The following is a 26,442-nucleotide window of genomic DNA, read 5'->3' as shown; positions in this document are numbered from 1 at the left end:
CTCGTCAAAGCAGGATAAGGCAAAATTAAAAATAGTTTGCCCAATCATGAAGAATGCAGACAACAAGTCTTTCTTTCTAAAACCTCCTCTTCTCACAAAGAGGAAAAATAATAAGCATAAACTATAAGAAAATAAATAACAATAATATAAGCATAAACTAAAGAAAATAAATGATAAGAGCATGAACTATATAAAATCCTTGACACTCAACAAACAGTCTATCTTTAAAACAAAATTCAATATTCTGTGAGGAAGAACTGTGAACAGTGCTTAAATGAATCAAACAAACCCATTAAAACTAAAATTTAAAAGAAACTGAAGGAAAAAAATCTGGCAAATTTAACTATTTTCAAGTCTATATTTTACCCACAATTGAAAATTTCAAAATTAACAGTGCTTAGATAAAACAAATGAAAATACATCAAGAACTGAACAAGGAAAAAAAAATGTTTTGGGTGCATTCACCCCCTCCCCCCCAAAAAGTCCAATTTCCCACAAAATTTTAAATTTCAAAGTGAAATATGAAGTATTTCAGCACGCAGCAGGAGTCCTGATACAGACAAGCCATTTTACACCTTGACTACCGTAATGCCTTCATGGCAGGTGAACCACTATGAACCTCCAAACATATCAGACTGCTTTTTTGTCCAAATCATTTTCCATGCTGACAGCTGCCTTTTTAGGTCCTGTATGAATTATCAAGTGTGTGTTCAGACTGCTCTTGTAGCCAAACCTTTTACCACATTCAGAACAGCAAAATGGTTTTTCTTTTGTATGAGTTATCATGTGTTTCGTCAGATTGCTCTTTAGTCCAAATCTTTTGCCACACTCAAAACAGCCAAATGGTTTTTGTCTTGTATGAATTATCATGTGTGTGTTCAGACTGCTTTTTCGTCCAAATCTTTGACCACACTCAGAACAGCCAAATGGTTTTTGTCTTGTATGAATCAACATGTGTTTTGCTAGATTACTGTTTAGCCCAAATCTTTTCCCACAGTCAGAACAGCCAAATGGTTTTTGTCTAGTATGAATTATCATGTGTGTGTTCAGACTGCACTTTCGTCTAAATCGTTCACCACATTCAGAACAGCCAAATGGTTTTTGTCCTGTATGAATTATCATGTGTGTGTTTAGGGTGCTCTTTTGTCCAAAACTTTGACCGCACTCAGAACAGCCAAATGGTTTTTCTCCTGTATGAATTATCATGTGTGTATTCAGGTGGCTCTTTCGTCTAAATCTTTGACCGCATTCAGAACAGCTAAGTGGTTTTTGTCCTGAATGAATTATCATGTGTGTGTTCAGACTGCTCTTGTAGCCAAACCTTTTACCACACTCAGAACAGGCAAATGGTTTTTGTCCTGTATGAATGAGCATGTGACTGTTCCGATCGCTGTTTCGTCCAAATCTTTGACCACACTCAGGACAACCAAATGGTTTTCCTGTATGAATTGCCATGTGTCTGTTCAGATTGCACTTTAGTCCAAATCTTTTACCACAATCAGAACAGCCAAATGGTTTTTGTCCTGTATGAATTATCACCTGTGTGTTCAGAGGGCATGTTGGTTTCAGTCTTTTACCCTCAGCAGGACAGCTAAATAGTTTTCCACTTGCTTGCCTCCCCTTGTACTGCTCTGAATTATGCATGTGACAACATGTTTTTCCATATTTAGAATAATTACATTGTTCATCAGCAATGTTGCAATTGTTTGAACTAACAATATTGTTATTTTTTACACAGTGAAAACGTGACCGAAGTTCTTTGGTCTGTTTCCAGTCATAACTGTCATCAGTCTCAGTCTCAGAACTGTCTGAACTCCTGCCATATGTATCTGGCTGTAAATGAGTGTTTGGACCTGGGTTGCTGGCTGGTTGTGGTCCTCCATAGTCCTGTCCTTCAGCTTTTATTGTCAGTGTTCTGTGTACAGATGAGCTGCTGGCTACAGGCTCAGTCTCTATGCTCTCATCACTTTGGCTTCGATGAAACTGTGATGACTCTAATTTTCCATCATCATCATCATCATCATCATCATTTTCACTCTTTACAGTGACAGCAGTGAAACCAAATGTGGTGAGATCTGCCTCCTCCACCTGGTGAAGCTGCTCTTCCTTCTGACTTATCCACAGCTTCTGTTCTTCTTTGATTTCCTCCTGATCAACACTCAGATTCCATTCCTGGTGTTCGGGGAGAATTTCTTCTCTACTCACCAACAACTGTTGCATATCTGCAAAGAAACAATTAAGTTCACAATAAATGTTAGAACAACACATTAAAATAAAGTACCAGAGTGGTGAGGTTGACCTGACAACAGTAAGTTATTGCACTGATGGAAGTTGAAATGTACATCAGGAGGATTTTAACATTTTACAGACTTGAACTGGACTCTAACAAGATATCAAATTTCATGAAATATGACAAATACATCTATAGTGACACTATGCCAATTGTTTTTGTGTAGATTTTACTTTTCAGATCCACAGTGCCACAAGATGCACTGAAAAGCATATTTTCACTGAATTTCAAAGCACTAAAATGCCCAACATTTCAAGTAGATTTTCCCTGAAAGTCATACAAGGTAGAGCCCCGCACGGGACTCATTTCTCTGTCCTGCTCCCACCCTCCACCGCTGAATTTCGGACTGTTACCACCCGCACCTGCAATGTGTGTGTTACACTCCTGCCCGTTCCCACAATGTACCTGTCCTATTGTGCTTGCACCTGTGAAATGCTGAGAACTTATGCGCATGTGTGACACACAGAAAGGTGTGATCAAATTTTTGTATTGTTTCTTTGAAAATCGTGAAAGGGAGTAAGATTTCATTTTAGTGTAGTTCCACATTTTGCTAGCAGGGGGACAGCCTCCCAGTGAGACAACTTAGTGTGTTCAAAAGCCCTCATCTTCAGAACGGCAGAAGCGCGAGGAGGAGACACACTACTTCTCCCCTTACCAAAAAATAGTACTGATAAGTATATAAAAAGTAAACTAGAAGTATACTTGAAACATACTTGCATATACTACTTTTTGGTAAGGGTCTGCTCGTCTCATTATTTTCCTGTTATTTACAGGTGAGTATACAAGCACACCTTTTGTGGTTACATTAAAGCAGCATGCTAACGTGTTATATCAGGAAGTGTATTTTGTTTGTTTGAGTCTGTGAAGTACTTTTGGTGATTATGCTAATTAGCATTAGCTTAGCTCATGTGTGTAATGGAAGACACTAAAAGTCTGCCATATCTGGTTTTTAAGCTCCCTTTATCTCTTGGTTCGCTGTATACAGTAGTGTTCAGAATAATAGTAGCGCTATGTGACTAAAAAGATTAATCCATGTTTTGAGTATATTTTTTATTGTTACATGGGAAACAAGGTACCAGTAGATTCAGTAGATTCTCACAAATCCAACAAGACCAAGCATTCATGATATGCACACTCTTAAGGCTATGAAATTGGGCTATTAGTAAAAAAAAGTAGAAAAGGGGGTGTTCACAATAATAGTAGTGTGGCATTCAGTCAGTGACTTTGTCAATTTTGTGGAACAAACAGGTGTGAATCAGGTGTCCCCTATTTAAGGATGAAGCCAGCACCTGTTGAACATGCTTTTCTCTTTGAAAGCCTGAGGAAAATGGGACGTTCAAGACATTGTTCAGAAGAACAGCGTAGTTTGATTAAAAAGTTGATTGTAGAGGGGAAAACTTATATGCAGGTGCAAAAAATTATAGGCTGTTCATCTACGATGATCTCCAATGCTTTAAAAAAGACAAAAAAAAAAAAAAAAAACAGACACGTGGAAGAAAACGGAAAACAACCATCTAAATGCATAGAAGAATAACCAGAATGGCAAAGGCTCACCCACTGATCAGCTCCAGGATGATCAAAGACAGTCTGGAGTTACCTGTAAGTGCTGTGACAGTTAGAAGACGCCTGTGTGAAGCTAATTTATTTGCAAGAATCCCCTGCAAAGTCCTTCTGTTAAATAAAAGACATGCAGAAGAGGTTACAATTTGCCAAAGAACACATCAACTGGCCTAAAGAGAAATGGAGGAATATTTTGTGGACTGATGAGAGTAAAATTGTTCTTTTTGGGTCCAAGGGCCGCAGACAGTTTGTGAGACAACCCCCAAACTCTGAATTCAAGCCACAGTTCACAGTGAAGACAGTGAAGCATGGTGGTGCAAGCATCATGATATGGGCATGTTTCTCCTACTATGGTGCTGGGCCTATATATCACATACCAGGTATCATGGATCAGTTTGGATATGTCAAAATACTTGAAGAGGTCATGTTGCCTTATGCTGAAGAGGACATGCCCTCGAAATGGGTGTTTCAACAAGACAATGACCCCAAGCACACTAGTAAATGAGCAAAATCATGGTTCCAAACCAACAAAATTAATGCCTCGCAGATGTGAAGAAATCAAGAAAAACTGTGGTTATACAACTAAATACTAGTTTAGTGATTCACAGGATTGCTAAAAAAGCAGTTTGAACATAATAGTTATGAGTTTGTAGCGTCAACAGCAGATGCTACTATTATTGTGAACACCCCCTTTTCTACTTTTTTTTTTTTTACTAATAGCCCAATTTCATAGCCTTAAGAGTGTGCATATCATGAATGCTTGGTCTTGTTGGATTTGTGAGAATCTACTGAATCTACTGGTACCTTGTTTCCCATGTAACAATAAGAAATATACTCAAAACCTGGATTCATCTTTTTAGTCACATAGCACTACTATTATTCTGAACACTACTGTATAAAGAAAACAAAGAATGGCAGAAGTGCGGGGAGGAGACACACTACTTCTCTGCTCGTCTCATTATTTTCCTGTTATTTACAGGACAATTAATCTGGCAACAGTCTTCTCGTACAGGGCCTGTTACATACAATAATAGAGATGCATTTATTTTGTGTCTCCTCCCGTCTCATGGGAGAAAACGCATCATTTAAAATTATTAATAGAGATTTATGTAATTTGTTTCGATACAATTTCATGTGACAGTTTAGTTACTGCATGCACTTTTTTAACCACCTGCCCCCTGCCGCAGCAAAGTTCTGACTGCCTGCTCCTGCCACATTTGTGTTGGGTCCCGCGGGACCCAATCCCAATGCAGCCCTCTACTACAAGGTTCTCTTTTACTGTTACACCAATGATTACTGATCACCTTTTTAATATATATATATATACTGTTGGGGAAGTGTCGTGACACGGACCCACAACAGGGGGCGTTAATGAAGGGACAATGGAATAGCCAAAAAGTAACAATTTAATGTTGTGAAGGTGCACAACGTAGTACAGACAGATACAAATATGCATTATATCAATCCGACAAAAGGTGACGTGTGGCAGGCTCGAAGATAGGAGACGTCCGGTGCGAGAAGAGCCGGATTCCACACAGCCCTCACCACCAACGGACCTGAAGAACACCGGAGCCACCAAGCCCTGCGCCCCAGGTGGCCACTGTCTTCAGCAGTCAGACCCGGTACTGCTGGCAGAAAACAGAAACAGTTCTGGATGAGTGCGAGTTCGCACACTCAGTAATCCCACAGTCTGTACACAGTTAGGAGGGAGAACCTCCACCTCCAATCACACACTCGTGCAGCTCCTGAGATAACCACTTATCTGGGTGGGGTGGGAGGCGAAGCCGTCGCAGTCCACACCAAACTCCAACTCAGCAGACAGGGTATCCGTCCCAGGAAAACGTCTGCAAAAAGAGATCAGACTAATACTCGAATTAAGGTTCAACAGAGAATTACCTGTATGGTAGAAGATTTCTCGGCGAGGAGGTGGAGTTGCAGTCCGGTCTTTGTAGTGGTGATGATGGGTGACAGCTGGTGTTGATAGGTGACAGCTGTCACCTCCAGCGGCTCCGACACCCTCTCGTGCTTGGAGCCCGCACTCCAAGCAGGGCACCATCTGGTGGTGGTGGGCCAGCAGTACCTCCTCTTCAGCAGCCCACACAACAGGACCCCCCCCCCCTCAACGGGCGTCTCCTGGTGCCTGACCAGGTTTATCCGGGTGCCGGGCGTAGAAGTCGGCCAGGAGGGCCGGGTCCAGGATGAAGCTCCTTTTCACCCAGGAGCGTTCCTCGGGGCCATACCCCTCCCAGTCCACCAGGTACTGGAAGCCCCGACCCTTGCGACGGACGTCCAGAAGCTGACGCACGGTCCATGCCGGCTCCCCGTCGATGATCCGGGCAGGAGGCGGTGCAGGTCCAGGGGTGCAGAGCGGTGAGGTGTGGTATGGCTTGATCCGTGACACGTGAAAAACAGGATGGATCCGCAGTGAAGCTGGCAGCCGTAGCTTCACTGCGGCCGGGCTGAGGACCTTGGTGATGGGAAATGGTCCGATATACCTGTCTTTCAGTTTATGGGAGTCCACTTGGAGCGGGATGTCCTTTGTTGACAACCATACCTCCTGCCCGGGCTGGTATGCAGGGGCCGGGGAACGCCGGCGGTCTGCATGGGCCTTGGCCCTCGTCCAGGCCTTCAACAGGGTAGAACGGGCGGTCCGCCATACCTGGCGGCACCTCCTGAGGTGGGCCTGGACCGAGGGCACACCAACCTCTCCCTCCATAAGCGGAAACAATGGGGGCTGGTACCCCAAACACACCTCAAACGGGGAGAGGCCGGTGGCAGACGACACTTGGCTGTTGTGGGCGTACTCGATCCAGGCCAGATGGGTGCTCCAGGCCGTCGGGTGCACGGAGGTAACGCAACGGAGGGCCTGCTCCAACTCCTGGTTGGCCCGCTCTGCCTGTCCGTTCGTCTGAGGGTGATACCCGGACGAGAGACTCACGGTGGCCCCCAGTTCCTTGCAGAAACTCCTCCAGACCTGAGAGGAGAACTGAGGGCCAGGAGGTCTGCTGTCTCCTGGGCCGTAGGGAGCTTCGGGAGGGCCACGAAGTGGGCCGCCTTTGAGAACCGGTCCACTATCGTTAAGATGGTGGTGTTGCCCTGGGACGGCGGGAGGCCCGTGACAAAGTCCAGGCCGATGTGGGACCAGGGGCGATGAGGCACCGGTAGGGGTCGGAGGAGTCCTGAGGTCCTCTTGTGGTCCGCCTTGCCCCTGGCACAGGTGGTGCAGGCCTGGACGTAGTCCCGGACGTCGGCTTCCATAGACGCCCACCAGAAGCGCTGCTGGACTACTGCCATGGTCCTGCGCACTCCGGGATGACAGGAGAGTTTGGACCCATGACAGAAGTCCAAAACCGCAGCTCTGGCCTCTGGTGGGACGTACATCTTGTTCTTCGGGCCGGTTCCCGGGTCCGGGTTCCGTGTCAGGGCATCCCGGATGGTCTTCTCCATGTCCCAGGTGAGAGTGGCCACGACAGTGGACTCGGGGATGATGGTCTCTGGGGGGTCTGACAGCTCGGCCTTGGCTTCCTCTTCATGCACTCGGGACAGTGCATCCGACCGTTGGTTCTTGGTCCCGGGGCGTTATGTAATCTGGAAGTCAAAGCGCCCGAAGAACAGTGACCAGCGGGCTTGCCTGGGGTTCAACCGCTTGGCGGTCCGGATGTACTCCAGGTTCCGATGGTCCGTGAAAACCGTGAAGGGCACCGTCACTCCCTCCAACAGGTGTCTCCACTCCTCAAGAGCCTCCTTCACCGCCAAGAGTTCCCGATTGCCGACGTCATAATTCCTCTCAGCCGGGGTCACTGTGGTGCTCCGCCGCTACCAGAAATCCACCGAGCTGCTGATCCACAAACTGTACCTTCCAGCGCCTGGTGAGAGAAATCACTCAGGACTTCAAGACCGACCTCCACTTTCAGAGCTCCGCTGTGATGCTCTGCAGGAGGCCGGCGAGGCTGACCTGGTTGGCTGCTTGTGGATCAGCAGCTCGGTGGATTTCTGGTAGTGGCGGATCTCTCAGCGCCACGGTGCTGCACCTGTAACGGTGAGGCTTCTAAACACCGGTAGCCGGAACGCTCTTCCGGGCGGCTTTGGATTTATGGGCGGTCAACTTTGTTGCATCATCATTAAATTCACTATCCGGTACAACATACGGATCCACTGAACCAACTGCTACACATCGATCACAATAAAGAGCATTATCTCGAGGGTTTAAAGCCTCGTAATAAGCTTTCATTCTATTTTCTTTCACGTGCCAGCCGCGTAGTAAATAAACGATGGAGACAGGAGCAGAGTCATTATCTATCAAAGTACCCACGTTTCCTGAATGCAACATCATGTGAGGACTGATTGCTCTCCTGTCACTCACAATTCCACACCCCTCTCAATCGAAGCCACGCCCTCCCATGCCAGAACAGGGCCAAAAGTTTGAAACTGAAAAAATAAGATCTGAAAGTGAAAAAAATATCTGAAGGTGAAAAAAGAAATATGAATGAAAATAAATTTGATCAAAAAAATTACAGAGCTGAATCAAAAATTTATTTAAACTGAAAAATATACATCTTACACTTTTTATTTTGATCATTTTTACATGATTATAAAATTCAAGAACAAACATTGAATTTTCAGTTTCAAAATTTTTTTTTCAATCTTTTTTTATTTTCAGATTACAAAACTTTTGGCCTTGATTTAGCTCCATAGTGGTGCCTCAAAAAATTTAAATCTTGGACAAAAATACCTTCTAATATTTTTGATCCATGGCTCAAACGTAAGAAAACTTTATATTGTTGTGATCAGTGGAGTGAGCTCTTTCCAATGGTGATGTGCAATTTGTGTGCCTCAATGGAGTTTTTGCAATATTGCAAAATATGCAAAATAGGTAGAAGGAAATTCATCTCTGGACTTCGGACACAGAAAGGCCAGATTGCTGTCAAAACATTCTCTAGTTTGTGACATTTTTTTATTTATTTTTTTTACTTTGTTCATACGTTTCTTGACTTTGAATTTTACCATTTGTGACGCTATTTAATTAATGACGCGTTTTCTCATTAATCCTCTTTCAGCTGATCCCGTTAGGGGGCGGCACAGCAGATTAATCATTTCCATCTCACCCTGTCCTCTGTATTTTCCTGTCTCACCAACCACCTGCATGTCCTCCCTCACCACATCCATAAACCTCCTCTTTGGCCTCCCTCTTCATCTCCTGTCTGGTGGCTCCATCCTCAGCATCCTTGAAAAAGTATTTAGCCCTTTGGCATTTCACACAATTTAATTAGTTTATACCATTTCAAATACAAAAAGTAATTCAGGCTTCTCACTGTAAAAATTTCTAAAATTATCCTCCTTAAACTCAAACTCAAAGCAAATGTCCACAACTTGATATAAATTAAATAAAAATCTAAATGCCAAAATGATGGGTTGCATAAGGACCCCTTCACACATAGTACGAATAAATACAACTCAGGGCGACTTCCGGCGAAACAGCTTGTATGAGCAAACTACAAAACATTGCGCCGACCGGCAGGCATGCATGATCCCAGTGTGAGAGTTCGTGCACGCGATGGTGTCTTTCAAGCAGGAACACAGTGCAAGCAGATGCACCACTTCACGCCGCTGATGTGGAGAACAATAATATAAAAACCAGCTATATAATTAGTGAATATCACTGGGATGATATAAATAATACATAAAAGGGGATGCAATACAGAACCCCGCGGTTAAATAGCCCTGATTGAAAAAAATGTCACTCACGGGATTCGAACCCATAAACTCTGATTAGCAGACAGAAACTTTACCACTGCGCTACCATAGCTCATAGCTATCCTATAAATGGTGTGAGAAAATGCCTGAAATCAAGGACATTGACGTATTTAAAAAAATAAATAAAACCACACACCATATAAAACACTGCATTTTACTGAATCCCTCTTATCGAGCGGACAATACAAGTATAATCCCTCTGTAGATGACCCATGGTCACAGATGCACAGTCATGAAATGACATGAGAAGCAGTGCGCTCTCATCATGTCCACATCTACTGGTCCGGTGTGTCCAGCCAGCCCTGCGTGCGTGTCCTGCCTGACACGCGTCTTATGGACGCACACCGCAGAACTGACACGTCATGTGGAACAGAGCTCACGTGACATTCAGATCGCCGTAGAGTGTTATGATCTGGCGGTCCGGATCACCTGGAGTATCCTGTCAATGTGCGCGGCGTGCACGCACTCACTGCAGCCCATTGCAACAGTTATATATGTTTTTATGTATGTCCACATGATGACAGCAAGCAGACACATGCACATAACAGTGGGCAGTTGTTAGTCCATGTCCATCCAAACACAGTACGTGTTCCCCAGCCGTGACGTCCAGATCCACAGATGTCCACAGCCGCTACTGTGGGTGGCCACACCCACTCCTGTAGGCGGCCACACCCCGTCAGTTCAGCGCACACACCGACGTCACTGTCTGTTTGCAAGGCCACACTCATGGGGCATTTACACAAATTTCACATCCAGCTCGACAGTGACTGTCTAACTCAGGGGTGGGCATTGAGGGCCGAGACACTGCAGGTTTTCCATGCAACCATTCACCTCAGCAGGTGGGTTGCTGATGAGCTTCTCCTCTGAACATAAACACCTGGTTGTCACTGAAATCACCTGCTGAGACACCTGATCATTAATGAAATCACCTGCTGAGGTGACTGGTTGCACGGAAAACCTGCAGTGTCTCGGCCCTTTATGGCACATGATTGCCCACCCCTGGTCTAACTGTTGTCATGTTAACAGTGCGAATGATCACACATTTACTAAGTGCCAAGCGAGCGGTGTTAGGTGTTTATGCATGTCACCTGGAATTTGGCCGACACCTGCCATGAGAGGGTTTGATGGGCTCACACAGCACACAGTCTTTCAGCTTCTGGTGTGCGTACATAGTTGTAGCAAAAGATGCACGAAGCATTGGAGGCAGCTACGATTTTGCATGTTTTGCATAGGAGTCCTGCTTCATGCGCACTTCATGTGCAATATGACCAAATTCCCAGTATGTGTGAAGGGGCCCTAAGTAATAGTCCCCTTTGGTATAACACATGCAAATCAGTTTTACTGCCGGTTTTCTTTAGACAGGTCAGGGGATGGACACATGAACATTTCCAAGCCACTGAATACATCTTGGACTTTATTTGCATCAGTCAATTTAATTGTACTTATTACATTTATATAGCGCCAAATCACAACAAAGCTGCTGCAAGGCACTTCACACAAGTAAGGTCTAACCTTACCAACCCCTAGAGCAAGAACACAGGCAACAGTGGTAAGGAAAATTCCCTCTGATGATACCGAGGAAGAAAACGCAATCAGACAAGACTCAAAGGGGTGACCCACTGCTTAGGCCATGCTACCAAAAAGGTTTACAATATAGAACATAACACAACAACAATTGACGAGAGTCCATGCAGGTGTCCAGTCGACCGTCAAGATTGGGGCAGGGAGTCATCGAACGACTCGTTGGATCAGTTCCCACAGCAGAGTCCGTCCTGCGTTTTCCACAGAAATCATTCAATCCAGCACGTGGATCCAGCCGCATTTCAGACAGAGAGAAAAAGAAAACAGAATCAGTCGGCCAGAAAAACTACAATTAAGGTATAATTTGTCAGCATTAAGCAACAGGAAAGCAGAAGAAATACAAAGGAGATCATCGGCCACTAGCCCTAAGCCACAATAACAAACCCAGGCTTCAGATAAAGTTGAGGTCGAGACCCGCTCTGTTTACTAATAAAATACATTTAAAAGGGTAGGAAGCATAGTACCATACTACACCAGTATGTTAGCCATAGGAAAGGGAGAATAAATGTGTCTTAAGTCTGGACTTGAAAGTTTCTGCAGAGTCTAACTGTTTTATTGACGCAGGGAGATCATTCCACAGAACAGGGGTACAAGAGAAAGCTCTGTGGCCTGCAGAATTTTTTATTCACCCTAGCGACACAAAGTAGTCCTGTGCCCTAAGAATGCAGAGCCTGGGCCGGTACGTAGCGCTCGACTAAGTCAGCTAAATAGGGAGGTGCTAGTCCGTGAATAATTTTATGGGTTAATAGCAGAACCTAAAAATCTGATCTCACTGGGACAGGAAGCCAGTGAAGAGACACCAAAATGGGTGTAATGTGCTCAAACTTTCTGCCTCCTCTCAAATGTCGGGCAACAGCATTTTGAACCAATTGAAGACCCCTAATGCTGGACTGTGGTAAACCATAAAATAGAACATTGCAGTAGTCCAATCTAGAAGAGACAAACACATGAATCAGGGTCTCAACATCAGCAATAGACAGGATGGGACGAAGCTTCACTATATTTCACAGGTGGAAGAAAGCAGTCCTCATAATATCTCTAATGTGGAGGTCAAAGGACAACGTAGGATCAAAAATCACCCCAAGGATCCTGTCAGTGTGATTGATGTACGACACAAGAGCCTAGGTTAAGCATTAGCTGGTCACGTTGATGCCGATGTCTAACTGGACCAAGAACCATAGTAGAGAAACTTGAATCTTCGACTGGACTGGGTTGCTTGACGTGAGGACCTTTCGCTTCAAATCGCAGAAGCTTCCTCAGCTAAAATTCTTGCTCTGGTAGTCTGAAGTTAAAATCTTAGCCAGAGAGAAGAAATGGTTTGAGAGAGGTGTCAAGGAAGCATTCTTTGTAAACCCAGCCTTAACCGGGGAAGGGGTCTCAGACACGCTTTGTCCCCTGTTTACAATGGGGTACTCAGGTCAAAGCAATTTCAGTCTTTTGTTCATGGTAATGAGCCATTCACATCATCAGGAGAGTCGTCAAGGGAGCCATCAGGAGAGGCTTCCATCCCATCATTAGGAGGGACAGCTGCCCTGTCATTAGGAGGGTGCTAACTAGAGCACAATAGGTGCTAATTAGAGCTATTGTTTAGTCACTAGCCTGTAGCAGTCGGCTTCTGTGTAGGAGGGGTCTGGTTAGGTTAAAAACTCCAGCTTTTGTTGGCTTCTGTTTCTTCTCTACAAGAGTCAAGACAGAAGTTAGACTACCAGAGCAAGAATTTTAGCTGAGGAAGCTTCTGCGATTTGAAGCGAAACGTCCTCACATCAAGCAACCCAGTCCAGTCGAAGATTCAAGTTTCTCTACTATGGAAACCACCTGGACAACTGAGAGCCTACACAGAAACATTGGACCAGGAACCATCATTTCAGTCTTGTCTGAGTTCAAAAGTAGGAAATTGCTAGACATTCAGCTTTTCACTGATGTAAAGCAATCTCTAAGGATTTTATCTGTACGGGATTACCAGCAGGTATCAGCAAGTATAACTGAGTATCATCAGCATAGCAATGAAAGGAACTATCATTGATAATTCGCTGAAGTTTGAGGCAAACTGTGAGGTGTTGAGTAGGAAGGGGCACCAGTGCTTGTTCTGCCTCAGGAAGCTATCCTACTTCCACATCAGCTGAACCATGTTAACTCTATTTTATTGTACTTTTATTGAGTCTCTTTTATCCTCTCCTTTGGTGGGCTGGTTTGGCAGTCTGACACTGAAGGACAGGAACAGACTGTGTAAGATTATCAAATGGTCCAGTCATCTGATTGGTGAGTCGCCACTGATCTTAGAATCCCTGTAGACCACACATTTACATCGGATAGCAGCCACCCTCTGGCTAATGAATTCCAACCCCTACCTTCTGGTCATAGGTTCCCAGGGTGTAGGACAAAATGCTACAAGAGCAGCTTTATTCCAGCAGTAACTGTCCACTTGAATAAATCTCAGCAGAGTTTTCACATATTTATTTATTTATTCATTATTTATTTATGGAACTATTTATTTGCCTTTTGCACATCGATTTTATGTTGGCTGTCTTTTAGTGGTTTCTCTTGCTGCCTGTTTTTAGTCTTTTAGTAAGCTTGTGAGTGCCCAGTTGTGTCTGTGTTACACTTTTGTTTTGTATATGTTCTTTGTTAGTTAGTGTTTTCAGTGTTTTTATGGTTATTGTTGTGTTTGACTAACATGGAAACCCTTTTCTGTTTGCTGCAAGACAAATCTACCTACAGTACAAATAAAGTCACCTGAACCTGAAAGCTAATCCCAAAACATTGCAATATGTGTCCAATGGGTGCTATATAAAGGGAGACAAGCAAGGGACCTAAGATGTACCCCTATGGAACACCAAATTTCATGTCACTAAGGTTAGAGGTACTGCTGTTGTACAAGACAATATGCAAGGGCACTCCCAGTAATCCAAAAAATGATTTTGCAGCCTATCGATTACAATATGATCTACGGTATCAAATGCAGCACTGAGATCTAACAGCACCAGAACCGTAGTGGTGTCCGAATCCATTGCAAGCAGAAGACCATTCACTTTAGTGAGAGACGTCTCTGTGGAATGATATTTTCTAAAAGCAGACTGCAGTGGCTCAAAAAGATTATTCTCAGTCAGGTGGTCCACGAGCTGCTGTGAAACCACTTTTTACAGAATTTTAGAGCAAAATGAGAGATCTGATATTGGCCGATAGTTTTTCAATATACTAGGGTCAAGATTAGATTTCTTAATAGTTTAATTACTGCAGATTTGAAACATTTAGAAACAGATCCAGAAGTTAATGAAAGATTAATAATTTCCAGCATTTGGTCCAAGAGTGGACCACAGGTCCTTAAACATTTTTTTTTTGGTATATTATCAAATAAACAGGTTGTGCTTTTAGCAGATGATACAAGTTTTGTCAGCATGCCTAGAGAGATACTATCAAATTATGTAAATCGGGGTAACACCTCAGTAATGACACCCACCTCAATAATGGTGTAGCGGCTGGGTTAAGGCATGCTGGGATAAATTTAACCTAACGTCCTCTATTTTCTTCTCGAATTAATTTAAAAAAATCTTCTGCTGTAAAGGAAAGCGACTTACAGGTGGTCGTCCATGAATAAGTGCTTCCACCGTGTCGAACAAGAATTTTGAGTTATGCTTGTTTTTGATGATCAAATCAGAGTAATAAGTTCGCTTTGTAGCCAGTAGTGTATGATTATAGTCTAAGATAGCATCACCATGCAAGGTGGAATAATTCTAGATTTGAACTGCACCATTTTCGTTCTACAACCCCTGGCAAAAATTATGGAATCACCGGCCTCGGAGGATGTTCATTCAGTTGTTTAATTTTGTAGAAAAAAAGCAGATCACAGACATGACACAAAACTAAAGTCATTTCAAATGGCAACTTTCTGGCTTTAAGAAACACTATAAGAAATCAGGAAAAAAATTGTGGCAGTCAGTAATGGTTACTTTTTTAGACCAAGCAGAGGGAAAAAAATATGGACTCACTCAATTCTGAGGAAAAAATTATGGAATCATGAAAAACAAAAGAACGCTCCAACACATCACTAGTATTTTGTTGCACCACCTCTGGCTTTTATAACAGCTTGTAGTCTCTGAGGCATGGACTTAATGAGTGACAAACAGTACTCTTCATCAATCTGGCTCCAACTTTCTCTGACTGCTGTTGCCAGATCAGCTTTGCAGGTTGGAGCCTTGTCTACTGAATGGTCATTTTCTAAAAGTGACGCAAAGATATCAAGCAGTCTAGTTCTGAGTTCAATCACAGTTGAAGATTTGATGCGTCGCCACAGTGATAAATAAGGTTCTTGTTCCATTAAACATCGCAGCGAAACTGTAAACTTAGTAAGCGATTAATCAGAGACCACTGACGCATGATGTCAGTATTTGTGACAGCAATACCGTGAACGAGGCCCAAATCCAGGGTATTTCCACTAATGTGTGTCAAACCCTGAATGTATTGCTGGAATTCTAATACATCCATAATATCCATAAATGATTTGCCCAGGGGGCTTATTTATATGAATGTTTAAATCACCGACAATCAGAATGTTATTTGCACAGGTTGACAAATTAGAGATAAACTCACCAAATTCATCTAAGAATTGTATGTATGAGCTCAGAGGCCGATATACAGTCACAAAGTAACATGGTTGATTTTTATTCTTGTGATCTTGGCAATACATAGTGTCCTGGGCAGAGCGGAGAATCAGATGTTCAAATGAATTATATTTTTGACCACTAACAGCTTGTAAACTAAACACAGATTTAGAAATTAGAGCAACACCCCCGCCTTGCTTCACAGCAGGAGGGATGTGACTAAATGTGTACCCCGGGTGGGCAGGCTTCATTTAGGGGGAGGACAGCAGTAGATTTAAGCAGGGTTTCACATAAACCAATCATATCTAAGTGGTGAGCCACAATTAGAACATTAATCAACAGTGATTTTGAGGACAGTGACCTTATGTTCATGAGACCCAGACTAAGGACCTCAGTGGGGATGACAATGAGACTGCTGGGATTTGGGGGTGGTTCCAGAGTAGCATACATAAGATGCCTAGAAGTAGGTTTAGGTTTAAGAAATTCCATGTGAGCTATAGGCAGCAGACACAAAATATCTGATATTGCAGGAACAGCCAGCGGGCCATCCTCAATTTCAACATCATCCAAGGTAGTAATGGGTATTAAGTTTTCAAAGCATATCCCTCTATGCCTTCTATGACCACATCTGCAGAAACAAGCCACAGTCTCAACTGGACGAATTTCCCTCCCTGCTACATAAACTGCACTATCACCATAGTGTATTTTCTGCACTAAATCCCTACTAAGCAAGTGGATTCCACATCCACATTTGTCATAAGCCCTGCAGCGTCTCTAATCAGCTGCTCCGTGACCTGCAGTAAAGTCTTAATGTTACCATCCTTGTGGAGCTCTATCACTGTTCACAGACAAGATGGTGGCGCCTTCTCTGGTAGGATGAAGGCCGTCTGGCATCAGTAAGCCACAGCAGCCCCAAAACGAAAGCCAGTTATCAACGAAACTAAAGCCTTGCATCAGTTATGAAGAAATACAAACAGTATGGCACTCTATGGTAAATCTGTGTGGAGTAGACAGTTCTCAAAAACTAAGTGACTGTGCAAGAAAGAAGAGTGAGGAAAGCCACCAAGACACACAGACAACCTAGAAGATGCTCTTGGCTTATGTGGTTGTGATTGGAAACATTAATTGGATACCCAAACTACATGAACTTTGGCAGGTGTATGAATGTCTTGGTTAGATTTGAAGTGCCAAATCTGGTGGAACTGTGAACTATTAATATGATTTACAAGGAGAGAAAACATAATTCCATACTACACCTGTATGCCAGCCATACGAGAGGGAGAATAGATGAGTCTGTAGTCTGGACTTGAATGACTCTACAGAATCTGACTGTTTTGTCTCTGCAGGGAGATCGTTCCACAGGACACGGGAACGATAAGAGAACACTCTATGGCATGCTGACTTTTTAAGCATAATTTAGCAGGCTATGTAAAATATAAGCAATTATATAATAGCTGAATGGATCCTTGTCATTTGATTGGTGCTTTATATTTCACGTGACATTGATTAATCGTCCCATTTGTGTTGTGTTGCATTTAGTGTGCAATTTGGTTCCATTTACCGTGCAAATTTGGTTCCATGCGTTTTGTACCATTGCACGCTGCGAACCCTGCCATACACTGCGAACCCTGCCATAAACATGTGGAGCGTGTCTTGTTGACGGACGATGATTTGAAGGAGCTAACTGACTGTGCTAATTCTTCTAACACACACACCAAGAAACAAATCCACTATGCTGTTAGCCGTCTGGAGGCATAAAGAGCTGTTAGGATGAAAAACTGGACTAATTTCAGATGTGATTTTTATGCTGCACTGAGGAAGCACACACAGTCTTTTTTTTTTTTTTGGAAGTACACTAAGTCGGAGCATGGCATCACAAACTACTGCTTGTCCAATTTGACTGAGAACAATTCTGGACTCCTATTTAAAGTTCGTGTTGGACTGTTAAGCAGCAGTGATGCACACCAAAACATAAGTCTCTTTTCTGTTGTTTACAAATTAATAAAATATCAAATGATAAAGAACTATTTTAGCCGTTATATAAAACAAATAATGAATGTTTTTACATTCTTTCAATGGAACAAATATTTCATGAGACGAAAGATGGAATGTTCCATTCAAGGAGGTGAACTCAGAAACATCCCTGATTTGTATAACATCAAACACCCATGACTGCACCCAACCCACCTGAGTAATGCCATCATTAATTTTGCTGACAAAACAACCATGGTGGGGTTCATCCCAGTAGGGGAGGAGACTGAATACCAGGAGGAGGTCCAGTCACTGTTGATATGGTGTGCTGAGAACAACCTTATCCTCAACTCCTCTAAGACCAATGAACTAATCCTAGACTTCAAGAGAAATAAACCAGACATTCAGCCAATCTGCATCAACTTAGAATATGTGGAGGGTCTCAGATGTGAGGTTCCTTGGCACCAACATCAAGGAGGACCTGACCTGGACCGCAAACACCACTGCGCTCCTGAGAAAGGCTCAACAGAGGCTGTACTTCCTGAGAAGTCTCAGGAAGAGCAAACTGTCAGAGAGGCCGTTGGTGTCTTTCTACCAGTGCTCCATCGAGTCGGTCCTAATGCATTACTCTGTGGTTTGACAGCTGCAGCTACATTACAAAAACTTACTGGACTGGAGTGATGACACACACACACACACACAATCAAAATACATATTATTTATTTTGATATTTTTAAATCCAGTGTCAAAAGATCCTGATCCCTGAGTCTCTGCATTTTTAAGAGGTTTCAAAAACTTACTTGAGACATATTAACAGTGTCTTAGTGGTTAGCACTGATAACCCACAGCAGGAAGGTCATGGGATTGCTGCCCGCCTTTCTGTGTGGAGTTTTGCATGGTGTCCCCGTGTTCGCATAAGTTTCACGCGGGCACCATGGTTTCCTCCCACAATCAAAAACATGCTTATTTAGGGTCTGCTCCTTTCTCTGCCCCTGACCAAGGCAGCGTCTAGTGGTTAGATTGTGTCTAACTGTAATTAGGATGGGCTAAATGCAGAGGACAAATTTCGTTATATACATGTATGTACAATGACAAAGGCCCTTAATCTTTCTTTAATAAAAATTCTGATCTATTTTTAGATGAATAAATTTAATAGCTTTTGAGACTTTTTAAGGATCTGCAGGAAACCTGTAAAAACATTTACATACATCTTTCAGAAAAATCCTCCTCATCCGGTTGCGTAGGTATTCACAAAATCACTGTGTGGAAACTATTTGAGAGTTCTGACATGTTAGAAGGTATCAGAAACACAAACAAAGCTGAGTGAACAAACCTGTTCTGTAGAAGTGATTTTTAGGATTAAAAACAGCATCCAGCTCTTTACCTCTTTTGTTCTCTTCTTTTAAATGACATGTTTCTTCTGCCTGGTTAGTGATTGTTCCTTCATCAGATATTAGCTGTAGTTTCAACATGTCCCTCACCTGCTGGACTTCAGACATGTTTGTAGAAAGACTTTAAAAAACACAAAAGAAAGAGAGAGTCAACAACCAAGTGGAGGAAAGACTGAAAACAGGCTGATTTAATCATCTGCTGCTGCTCTGCTGTCCAGGCTGAAGAACCACAAGTTTGTGACAACACCAAAATATCCCTGTGCTGAGACAAGTCCTAAAGCAGGAGTCACCAACCCTGATCCTAGAGATCACCTGATGTGCACATTTTCCTCACGTACCTGCTGCAACCACAGTTAATTACTCAAGATGGTGTTTCCTCCTTCTTGACTAGCTGTGCACAACTAGCTTAGTTACTTAGCAGTGGGTGGAGCAATGAGAGTTTGATGTCTGTCTCGTGCTTCAAGACAGACAACAAATATGGTCCAGCACCTGTTAGCTCACCGTGGAACTTAAACATGCAAAAATGCTAAAGTGGATGAAAAAAACACCGGCACAGAGAGAAACAACAGTAAGGCTGCAGAACCAAGTCCCAACACCCCAAAGACATGTTATCAGAGCCACACCACGACTTAACAGTCACTTCATTCAACAACACTATCTGAAACTACAATGAGTTTGCCTGCTGAGCTAATACTCAGTGCTAGTTAGCGAGTGAAATGTGAATGATGCGCTTGGTAATGTTTGTAATGCAACTTGCAACAAGTGGGGATCACGTGTGTGTGTGTGTGTGTGTGTGTGTGTGTGTGTGTGTGTGTGTGTGTGTGTGTGTGTGTGTGAGAGTGAGAGAGAGAGAGAGAGAGAGAGAGAGAGAGAGAGAGAGAGAGAGAGAGAGAGAGAGAGAGAGAGAGAAGTGTTATGTTTGATGCCTCAATGGTCAAACCTGCAGCCTTGTTGAGTGCATTTAATTCTGTTCAGTTTGTTGAGAAATAAAGGCTCAGTTTAGACTGGGTGACACAGTACGGACTGAACACACTCAGAAAAATGCTCTCAAAATACGTGTTAAAATGCCATTTTGACCTGGATATCGAGCCAGTAAAATTAAATTACATTAAATTATGTCAGGAAAGTATTAAATTTACTCGGACACACACATTCTCAAATATTAGTGTTGAAAGTTACACAGATCTGCGCTGTTCAAGCTGATGAGCTGAGGCGTCCTGCTGCAGCTGTAGTTGTGTTCAATGCAGAGCGGCTCCTAAAACCATTACAACACATTTATATATTATATTTTTACACAACTGTCCTTAATTGACTGAGTCTCATTCATGAAGTCAGTGGTGTGTGTACACATTTCTATGTGTGGGTGTGACTGTGAGCAGCACAGTGCGGGTCATTATAATCTCATTATTTTACGGTGCAAATTAAAAAAAAAAACTCGCCAGTCTTGTCGAACAATTTTAATCACTGACGACAAGTATTTTAACTAGACATTGGTCTAGCAGTGGAAAATATCAACTAGTCATAAGTGAAGAGTTAATGGTCCGTGTCATCAGGTGACACAGGTACGGCAGGAGACATACAGCTGTTTATCATCCAAATATCACGGACAAAGTGACAAGAAGAACCAAAACCACTTACTTATGGAAGGAAATATTGTCTCCCTTGTTCCTCCGTTTCTGGCTTTGCCAACATGCACAGCGTTCCGGGATATTCCACCTGTTTCTTGAACTTCTATGCACGCAAATCACTAACTTGCCCGGAATTAAAATGGCTGCAGTAGCAACATCCACGCTGGACTTTTGGTCAAGACTGAGACAGATTTCAAGTAGCAGCCCTTTGAAAAGTGAAATTTGTATTTTTTTTTTTAAGTAGCTGCTGGACATTTAAAATTTCATTTTTGTATATTTTACTCCAGTGTCATTTATTTATGTGGGTCAAGTGCATATAAGCACATGCTAATTTAACCAATGTATTTTATGTGTTCTAAATCATTTGTATTATATTTTGTGTTTATTTGTAGTTTTCACACTGTTGCATCTTTGACTTGTTAAATTGTCTCCTTTTCCAGACCGACATTTGTCTTTTGGACATTTATGGGGCCATTATTGTAGGAAAAGTATTTGCAAATGTGTATTTTGATCTCTTCGAGGAACCATATGGTGCATTTTGATAACAGGATTATTTAATCTGAGACAGACCGGCGTCCTGTCCAGGGTGAGCCCAGCTTCACGCCCTCTGACTGCTTGGACAGGCTTCCCGTGACCCTTAATTGGAGTAAACGGTTGAAGATGAGTGAATGAGTTTGATAATCAGTGTCCAAGTACTGCTTTACAACCTACCTGCAGTACCTTCACAGCCCACCAGGTGGACACGCCCATACTTTGGAAACAACAGCGCGCAATCAAAGCACAAATATTGCAGTAAAATTGTGTTCTGCTCTTCCTGTGGCTCAGTGTCAGCAGCAAAATAAAATATAAAATATGTTTTCGAGAGATAACAGCAGAATAACCAGCCGTTTTGGAGCAAACACCGACGAAGCTAAGCTAATGCTAGCGGGTGCGCTAGCCGCCCCGACGCTAAAATCATCTGGACTGTCCGTAATATGTAACTCCAAAGAACTAAGAAGCTGCTCCAGTTTACGGACACGACAGTCCAGGAGGAGCATCCTGCCTGACAGCATCGCACAAAACTAAAATAAACTCTTGTGCACGAAGTAACCGCTGAACCGAGTGCAGGAAGTTAGTGCAGGCTAACAGCTAATAAGCTAAACTAACCACTCCTGAGATTCAGAGGAACAGATTACTAAATGTCTTAACAGTGAAAGTATAAATCGAAACGAACAAGATTAAAATACAAGTAGTTAGACTAAAAGAGAACGATTACGACCTTTTGTTAAACAGAGGCGCTTTACACCGTTCATCAGCATCAGGGGTGACACACGGGTGGAGTGTGCGGTGTCGGAACAAACCATTCGGAGGTGTGTCGATTTTGCATAAAACCGGATTGTGTTTCTCCTATTAGTGTTAAACACAGATTTTAGTCTCTTGGCAAAGATAGATGCCAGGATTTTATAATCATTATTCAATAAGCATATAGGACGCCAGTTATCGATTAAGAGTATGTCTTTTTTGGGTTTTGGGATTAGTGTAACTGATTTAATGTAGGATGAAGGGTCCCTTTTTCTATGCTCTCCAAAAATACTTGGATTAAGAATGGAGAAATCTGATTATTAAAAAGTTTGTAGAATTCTGATGTTAGACCATCCGGTCCTGGGGATTTATTGTTTTTAATTGATTTATAGCTGAGTGAATTTCACTGATCGAAAGAGGGGAATCACATGTTTCTCTTTGGGAAGACCGAATTTGTTGAATATTAATATCCGCTAAAAATTGCTCAGTATTCCCAGCAGCATCACTTGGCCTATAAAGATTGCTATAAAATGAGCTTACATGATCTGCAATACAAGCTGGGTCAGAGATTATTTGGCCATTAATTTTTAATTGTTGGAGTGTATTAGACTTAGCACGATGCTTTTCTAATTGAAAAAAATATGAAGAGTTGCTTTCACCTTCTTCCAACCATTTTAGATGAGATCTTACAAATGCACCTTGTGCTCTGTCCTTATATATATAATCTGTTTTGTAAAGATGCTAGATAAATTTTGTCTTCATCAGACAAGTCTGATGGAATTAATTTGGATGTTGTCATAATGTCTAGAACTATTTTATCTTCTTCAGCCTTCCTGGTTTTAGCCAGGTAGGAAATGTATGTTCTAAGAAATTTAGCACTTTCATATTTAAAAAGCTCCCAGTTTGTTCCAAAAGAATTCTCATTTTTAGCTTTAGTTACATAGTGAGTATTTTTAAAATCTTCTGTTGCACAATGTCCAGTTTAAGTAAAGAGTTATTAAGCATCCAGTAGCCTTTCCTGTTTCTAGATAGTTTAATCGAGAGATAGATTGCTTTATGATCAGGGAGCGGAGAAGGAAGGATACGAACTTCAATATCATCTGTATATGGGTGATTCTTTAACTACGGGCACTATTGGCCTTGTAAATGTAATTTCCACCACACCATTGCCTTACAATATAAAGCGCCTTGGGGCAACTGTTTGTTGTGATTTGGCGCTATATACATGTGCTCTGATGTCACTGTTTATCTCCATAGAAACTACCCAAACAATCTTTCATACAAACTGATTAAAGGGACATTACAGTGTTGTGGTGGAAATTACGGCAATAGTGTGGGACAACTACATTTTGTTTAAAAAAAATCACAACAGTTGTATGACATTGAATACCCCAATTATGTTTTGATTATTTTACTGATATTTTATTCAGAGATATTTTAAAACATTAGAAAAAACGTTTACCATTCATTTTTATCATTGAAGATCAAAAGTCTGGGTGTGGGACAAGCACAAAACGGCAATATTTGCATATAATGATGCTGAAAAAAGGTGAAAAAGTCATCATAGACTACTAGAACAAATTTCTTAAAACACTTTCATTGTAAAGATAACTATAAAAGTGTGAAATTTCCCTTTTTCTGTTTTTCATACAATATGATCAAAGGACATAATAAGTGCCCGTAGTCTAAGAATCACCCATTTAGACAATCAGAGACCAGCCAGAAGTCAATGTGTGACTGTTTAGAACCATTGTTATTGCTGCAGGTAAATTTAATTCTGTTTGAAATTTTTCTCTCCATATATCTTTCAAATGAAATCTTTGCATAAATAGCAGTAATTGATTGTTGGGGCTAGATTGTTTAGGTGGCCACCTATCAATCTGACTGTTTATCACCATGTTGAAGTCTCCTCCTATTATAATAACTGAATTAGGATACTTTAGACCATCTGTAATTTCATTTTCAATTGAAACTAATAAGTTTAAATTTTCACGTTGTGAGTTATAACCATAGATATTAACCACAATGAAGATAGTTTAGATATGATAATATCATAAAAACAAAATGACCATGGTTGTCAGATTTGTGAGTGAGAATCTCACCTCCATATTTGTGTTTTACCGTGAGAGTGCCAGCTGAGTGCTGACTTCCATGGGAAAGAAAAATACTGTCACCCCATTGGGATCTCCAGAAGTTTGTATCGTCACCTGTAGAGTGGGATTCTTGAAAAAAGAATAAGTCTGTATTAAGCCCTTTAGAAAACAAAAATAGAGCTTTACATTTTATGGCATTTTTTAACCCCCTGGCATTCAAGGAATCTAAAGAAAAAGACAGTTTATAAAAACAAAGGAACAAGAAACTCAGTGGATAGACTCAGTGTGCTGCGGTAAATCCTCAGTAAGCGCCAGTATATCCATCTGAAGTGGAAAAACATATAGGGGAGGTGATGGTCTAGTGGTTAAGGTGTTGTGCTTGAGTCCAGAAGATCATGGGTTCAAATCCTCATCTGACTGGAAAATCACTAAGGGCCCTTGGGCAAGGATCCCCTAGTTGCTCCCGGTGTGTAGTGAGCGCCTTGTATGGCAGCATCCTGACATCGGGGTGAATGTGAGGCATAATTGTAAAGTGCTTTGAGCGTCTGATGCAGATGGAAAAGCGCTATATAAATGCAGTCCATTTAGTCCATTTATGTACTAAACAAATTGTCTTTAGAATGCTTTTTTTCCCCCATTATATAATGTGTTTAATCATTGTTGTAACGTCTGAATTCACCTGCATAAGGAACAGTTTAAGCAGTAAACAGAAGACCTGAAACATGAAGTGCTGTAACTTTTCAAGAGGTTTAAAGCACGTTGAATGAACAGTTCAGGAACATGTCAGATGGATGTGAAGAAATGCTTGACGAGTAGTCAGGCTTCACCGGGCAGCTTGACCTCCTTGCCATTAACGTAAGCCCGGGCTCCTCTATAGTAGACAACATTTCCTGCTAATCTTGCAGCTCTGACCTGTGGGTACAGCATAGCTCTTCTTTCTCGAACCGCAAGGCAAAAAATCTTCTGCAAAGCGAAGATGGTTGTCTTCCAGGAAGGTGTTGTTTCTCGCAGCTCCCCACACGGAATCCCTGTATGACCTGCAGTGATGCCGGTAACACGTTAATCTAATCTAACCACTTTTTTTAGTAACGAGTAATCTAACGCATTAATCTTTCCAAATCAATTAATCAGATTAAAGTTACTTCTCCAAGTCACTGTGCGTTACTATTATTTTTACATTGTGGGTCGATAGCAGCATTAAACTTGGTCTGTGGGCAGGAGGTCGGGGTTCGACTGAACTGCCCACTTTAAGCGAGCTGTGAGCTTTTCATCTGCGGTTTTCTGCAACAGCTACGACTCTTCCTCACCTCTTAAAGCACAGTGACAACAGCACACCTGCACTGAGCTTTACAAAGACATTTTTATGCTTTTTTTCTCCTTTATTTAGAATTCTGAGCTGAGTCGCTCCGTATCTGCTCACTAAAAACAGCTGATCCTCCACGACGCGTCAACAACTAACACTATTTTCCACTCAAATGCACCTAAACTCTCTTTCTGAGGACCACATGATGTGAAAATGCAATATAACTTTCTTACCTGTAAATCTGGTCATGTTTTCTGCATAAATATGTTATCCATTCTTTGTGCAAACGTCAAAGCAGGGGCAAATCCAGATTGAATGGGGGCATGGGGCAGGGATGTGCCCCCCCCAAAAAAACACCCCTAGATGAAAGGTCCAGTTTTGAAGCCTTTTTTTGTTTACTACAACTACTAATACTACTTATAATAATAATTTGGACAAGTAAAATGTTTAGAGAGAATTTAAATGTTAGAAAAAATGTTAGAAAGAATTCAAGTTACATTTATAAACAATGCAGGTTAGAAATGGCAAGTTTTACTGTTACAGTGCTGTCAACAGTTAAATATGAGGTCAAGAAAGAGGTCTTTATTTTACTTTTTATAAAACAAGTATTTATTTTCATTGAAGTCAAGAAAGGGTGACTATAAAGTGAGTTTTGGCAAAACAGGTATCATTGTCATGTTGAGGTGGCAGAGGGTTGTTGTCAGCAGCTGGGGAAAGTAACTAAAAAAGTAACTAGTAATCTAACTTAGTTACTTTTCCAAGAGTAATCAGTAAAGTAACTAAGTTACTTTTTCAAGGAGTAATCAGTAATTGGATTACTTTTTCAAAGTAACTGTGGCAATACTGATGACCTGTGCGAGAACCGTATGATGACTCCTCTCGGCCTGGTCATGTTTTCAGTGGGTTTTCCCAAACAGTGCACAGTGTTTATCACATCAGGCATCTTCTGTTTGCCCTCTGGAAAAATGCTCTGGCAAACCTTAATAACTTCT

The 26,442-nt window shown here is 42.0% G+C and overlaps 1 protein-coding gene across 1 annotated transcript; it reads right to left on the bottom strand.

The window, feature by feature from the left end:
* Positions 1 to 468: 468 nt before the first annotated feature.
* LOC117524708 (gastrula zinc finger protein XlCGF57.1-like) lies at positions 469 to 22,071 on the bottom strand. The gene is made up of 4 exons (XM_034186523.1): positions 22,032 to 22,071; positions 19,139 to 19,266; positions 1,889 to 2,222; positions 469 to 1,597 (listed from the first exon to the last, which is right to left on the bottom strand). The coding sequence occupies exons 2-4, from the start codon at positions 19,251 to 19,253 to the stop codon at positions 631 to 633; spliced, it is 1,416 nt and encodes a 471-aa protein (XP_034042414.1). The 5' UTR covers positions 19,254 to 19,266; positions 22,032 to 22,071; the 3' UTR covers positions 469 to 630.
* Positions 22,072 to 26,442: the final 4,371 nt, after the last annotated feature.

The sequence above is a fragment of the Thalassophryne amazonica genome, chromosome 14 (assembly GCF_902500255.1).
Source record: "Thalassophryne amazonica chromosome 14, fThaAma1.1, whole genome shotgun sequence".
Classification (NCBI taxonomy): domain Eukaryota; kingdom Metazoa; phylum Chordata; class Actinopteri; order Batrachoidiformes; family Batrachoididae; genus Thalassophryne; species Thalassophryne amazonica.
Note: the sequence above shows the minus strand (reverse complement) of the source record. Positions and strands in the feature narration are given on the sequence as shown.

What these genes read in the sequence shown, in the direction of transcription:
- LOC117524708 (XM_034186523.1), bottom strand. Translation starts at nt 19,253, where the DNA reads ATGTCTGAAGTCCAGCAGGTGAGGGACATGTTGAAACTACAGCTAATA. An exon ending in AAAAGAAGAGAACAAAAGAG is followed by an intron (nt 2,223 to 19,138) that starts GTAAAGAGCTGG and finishes GTTTCTTTGCAG; the next exon opens with ATATGCAACAGTTGTTGGTG. An exon ending in ACAATAAAAGCTGAAGGACA is followed by an intron (nt 1,598 to 1,888) that starts GGACTATGGAGG and finishes AAGTGGAAAACT; the next exon opens with ATTTAGCTGTCCTGCTGAGG.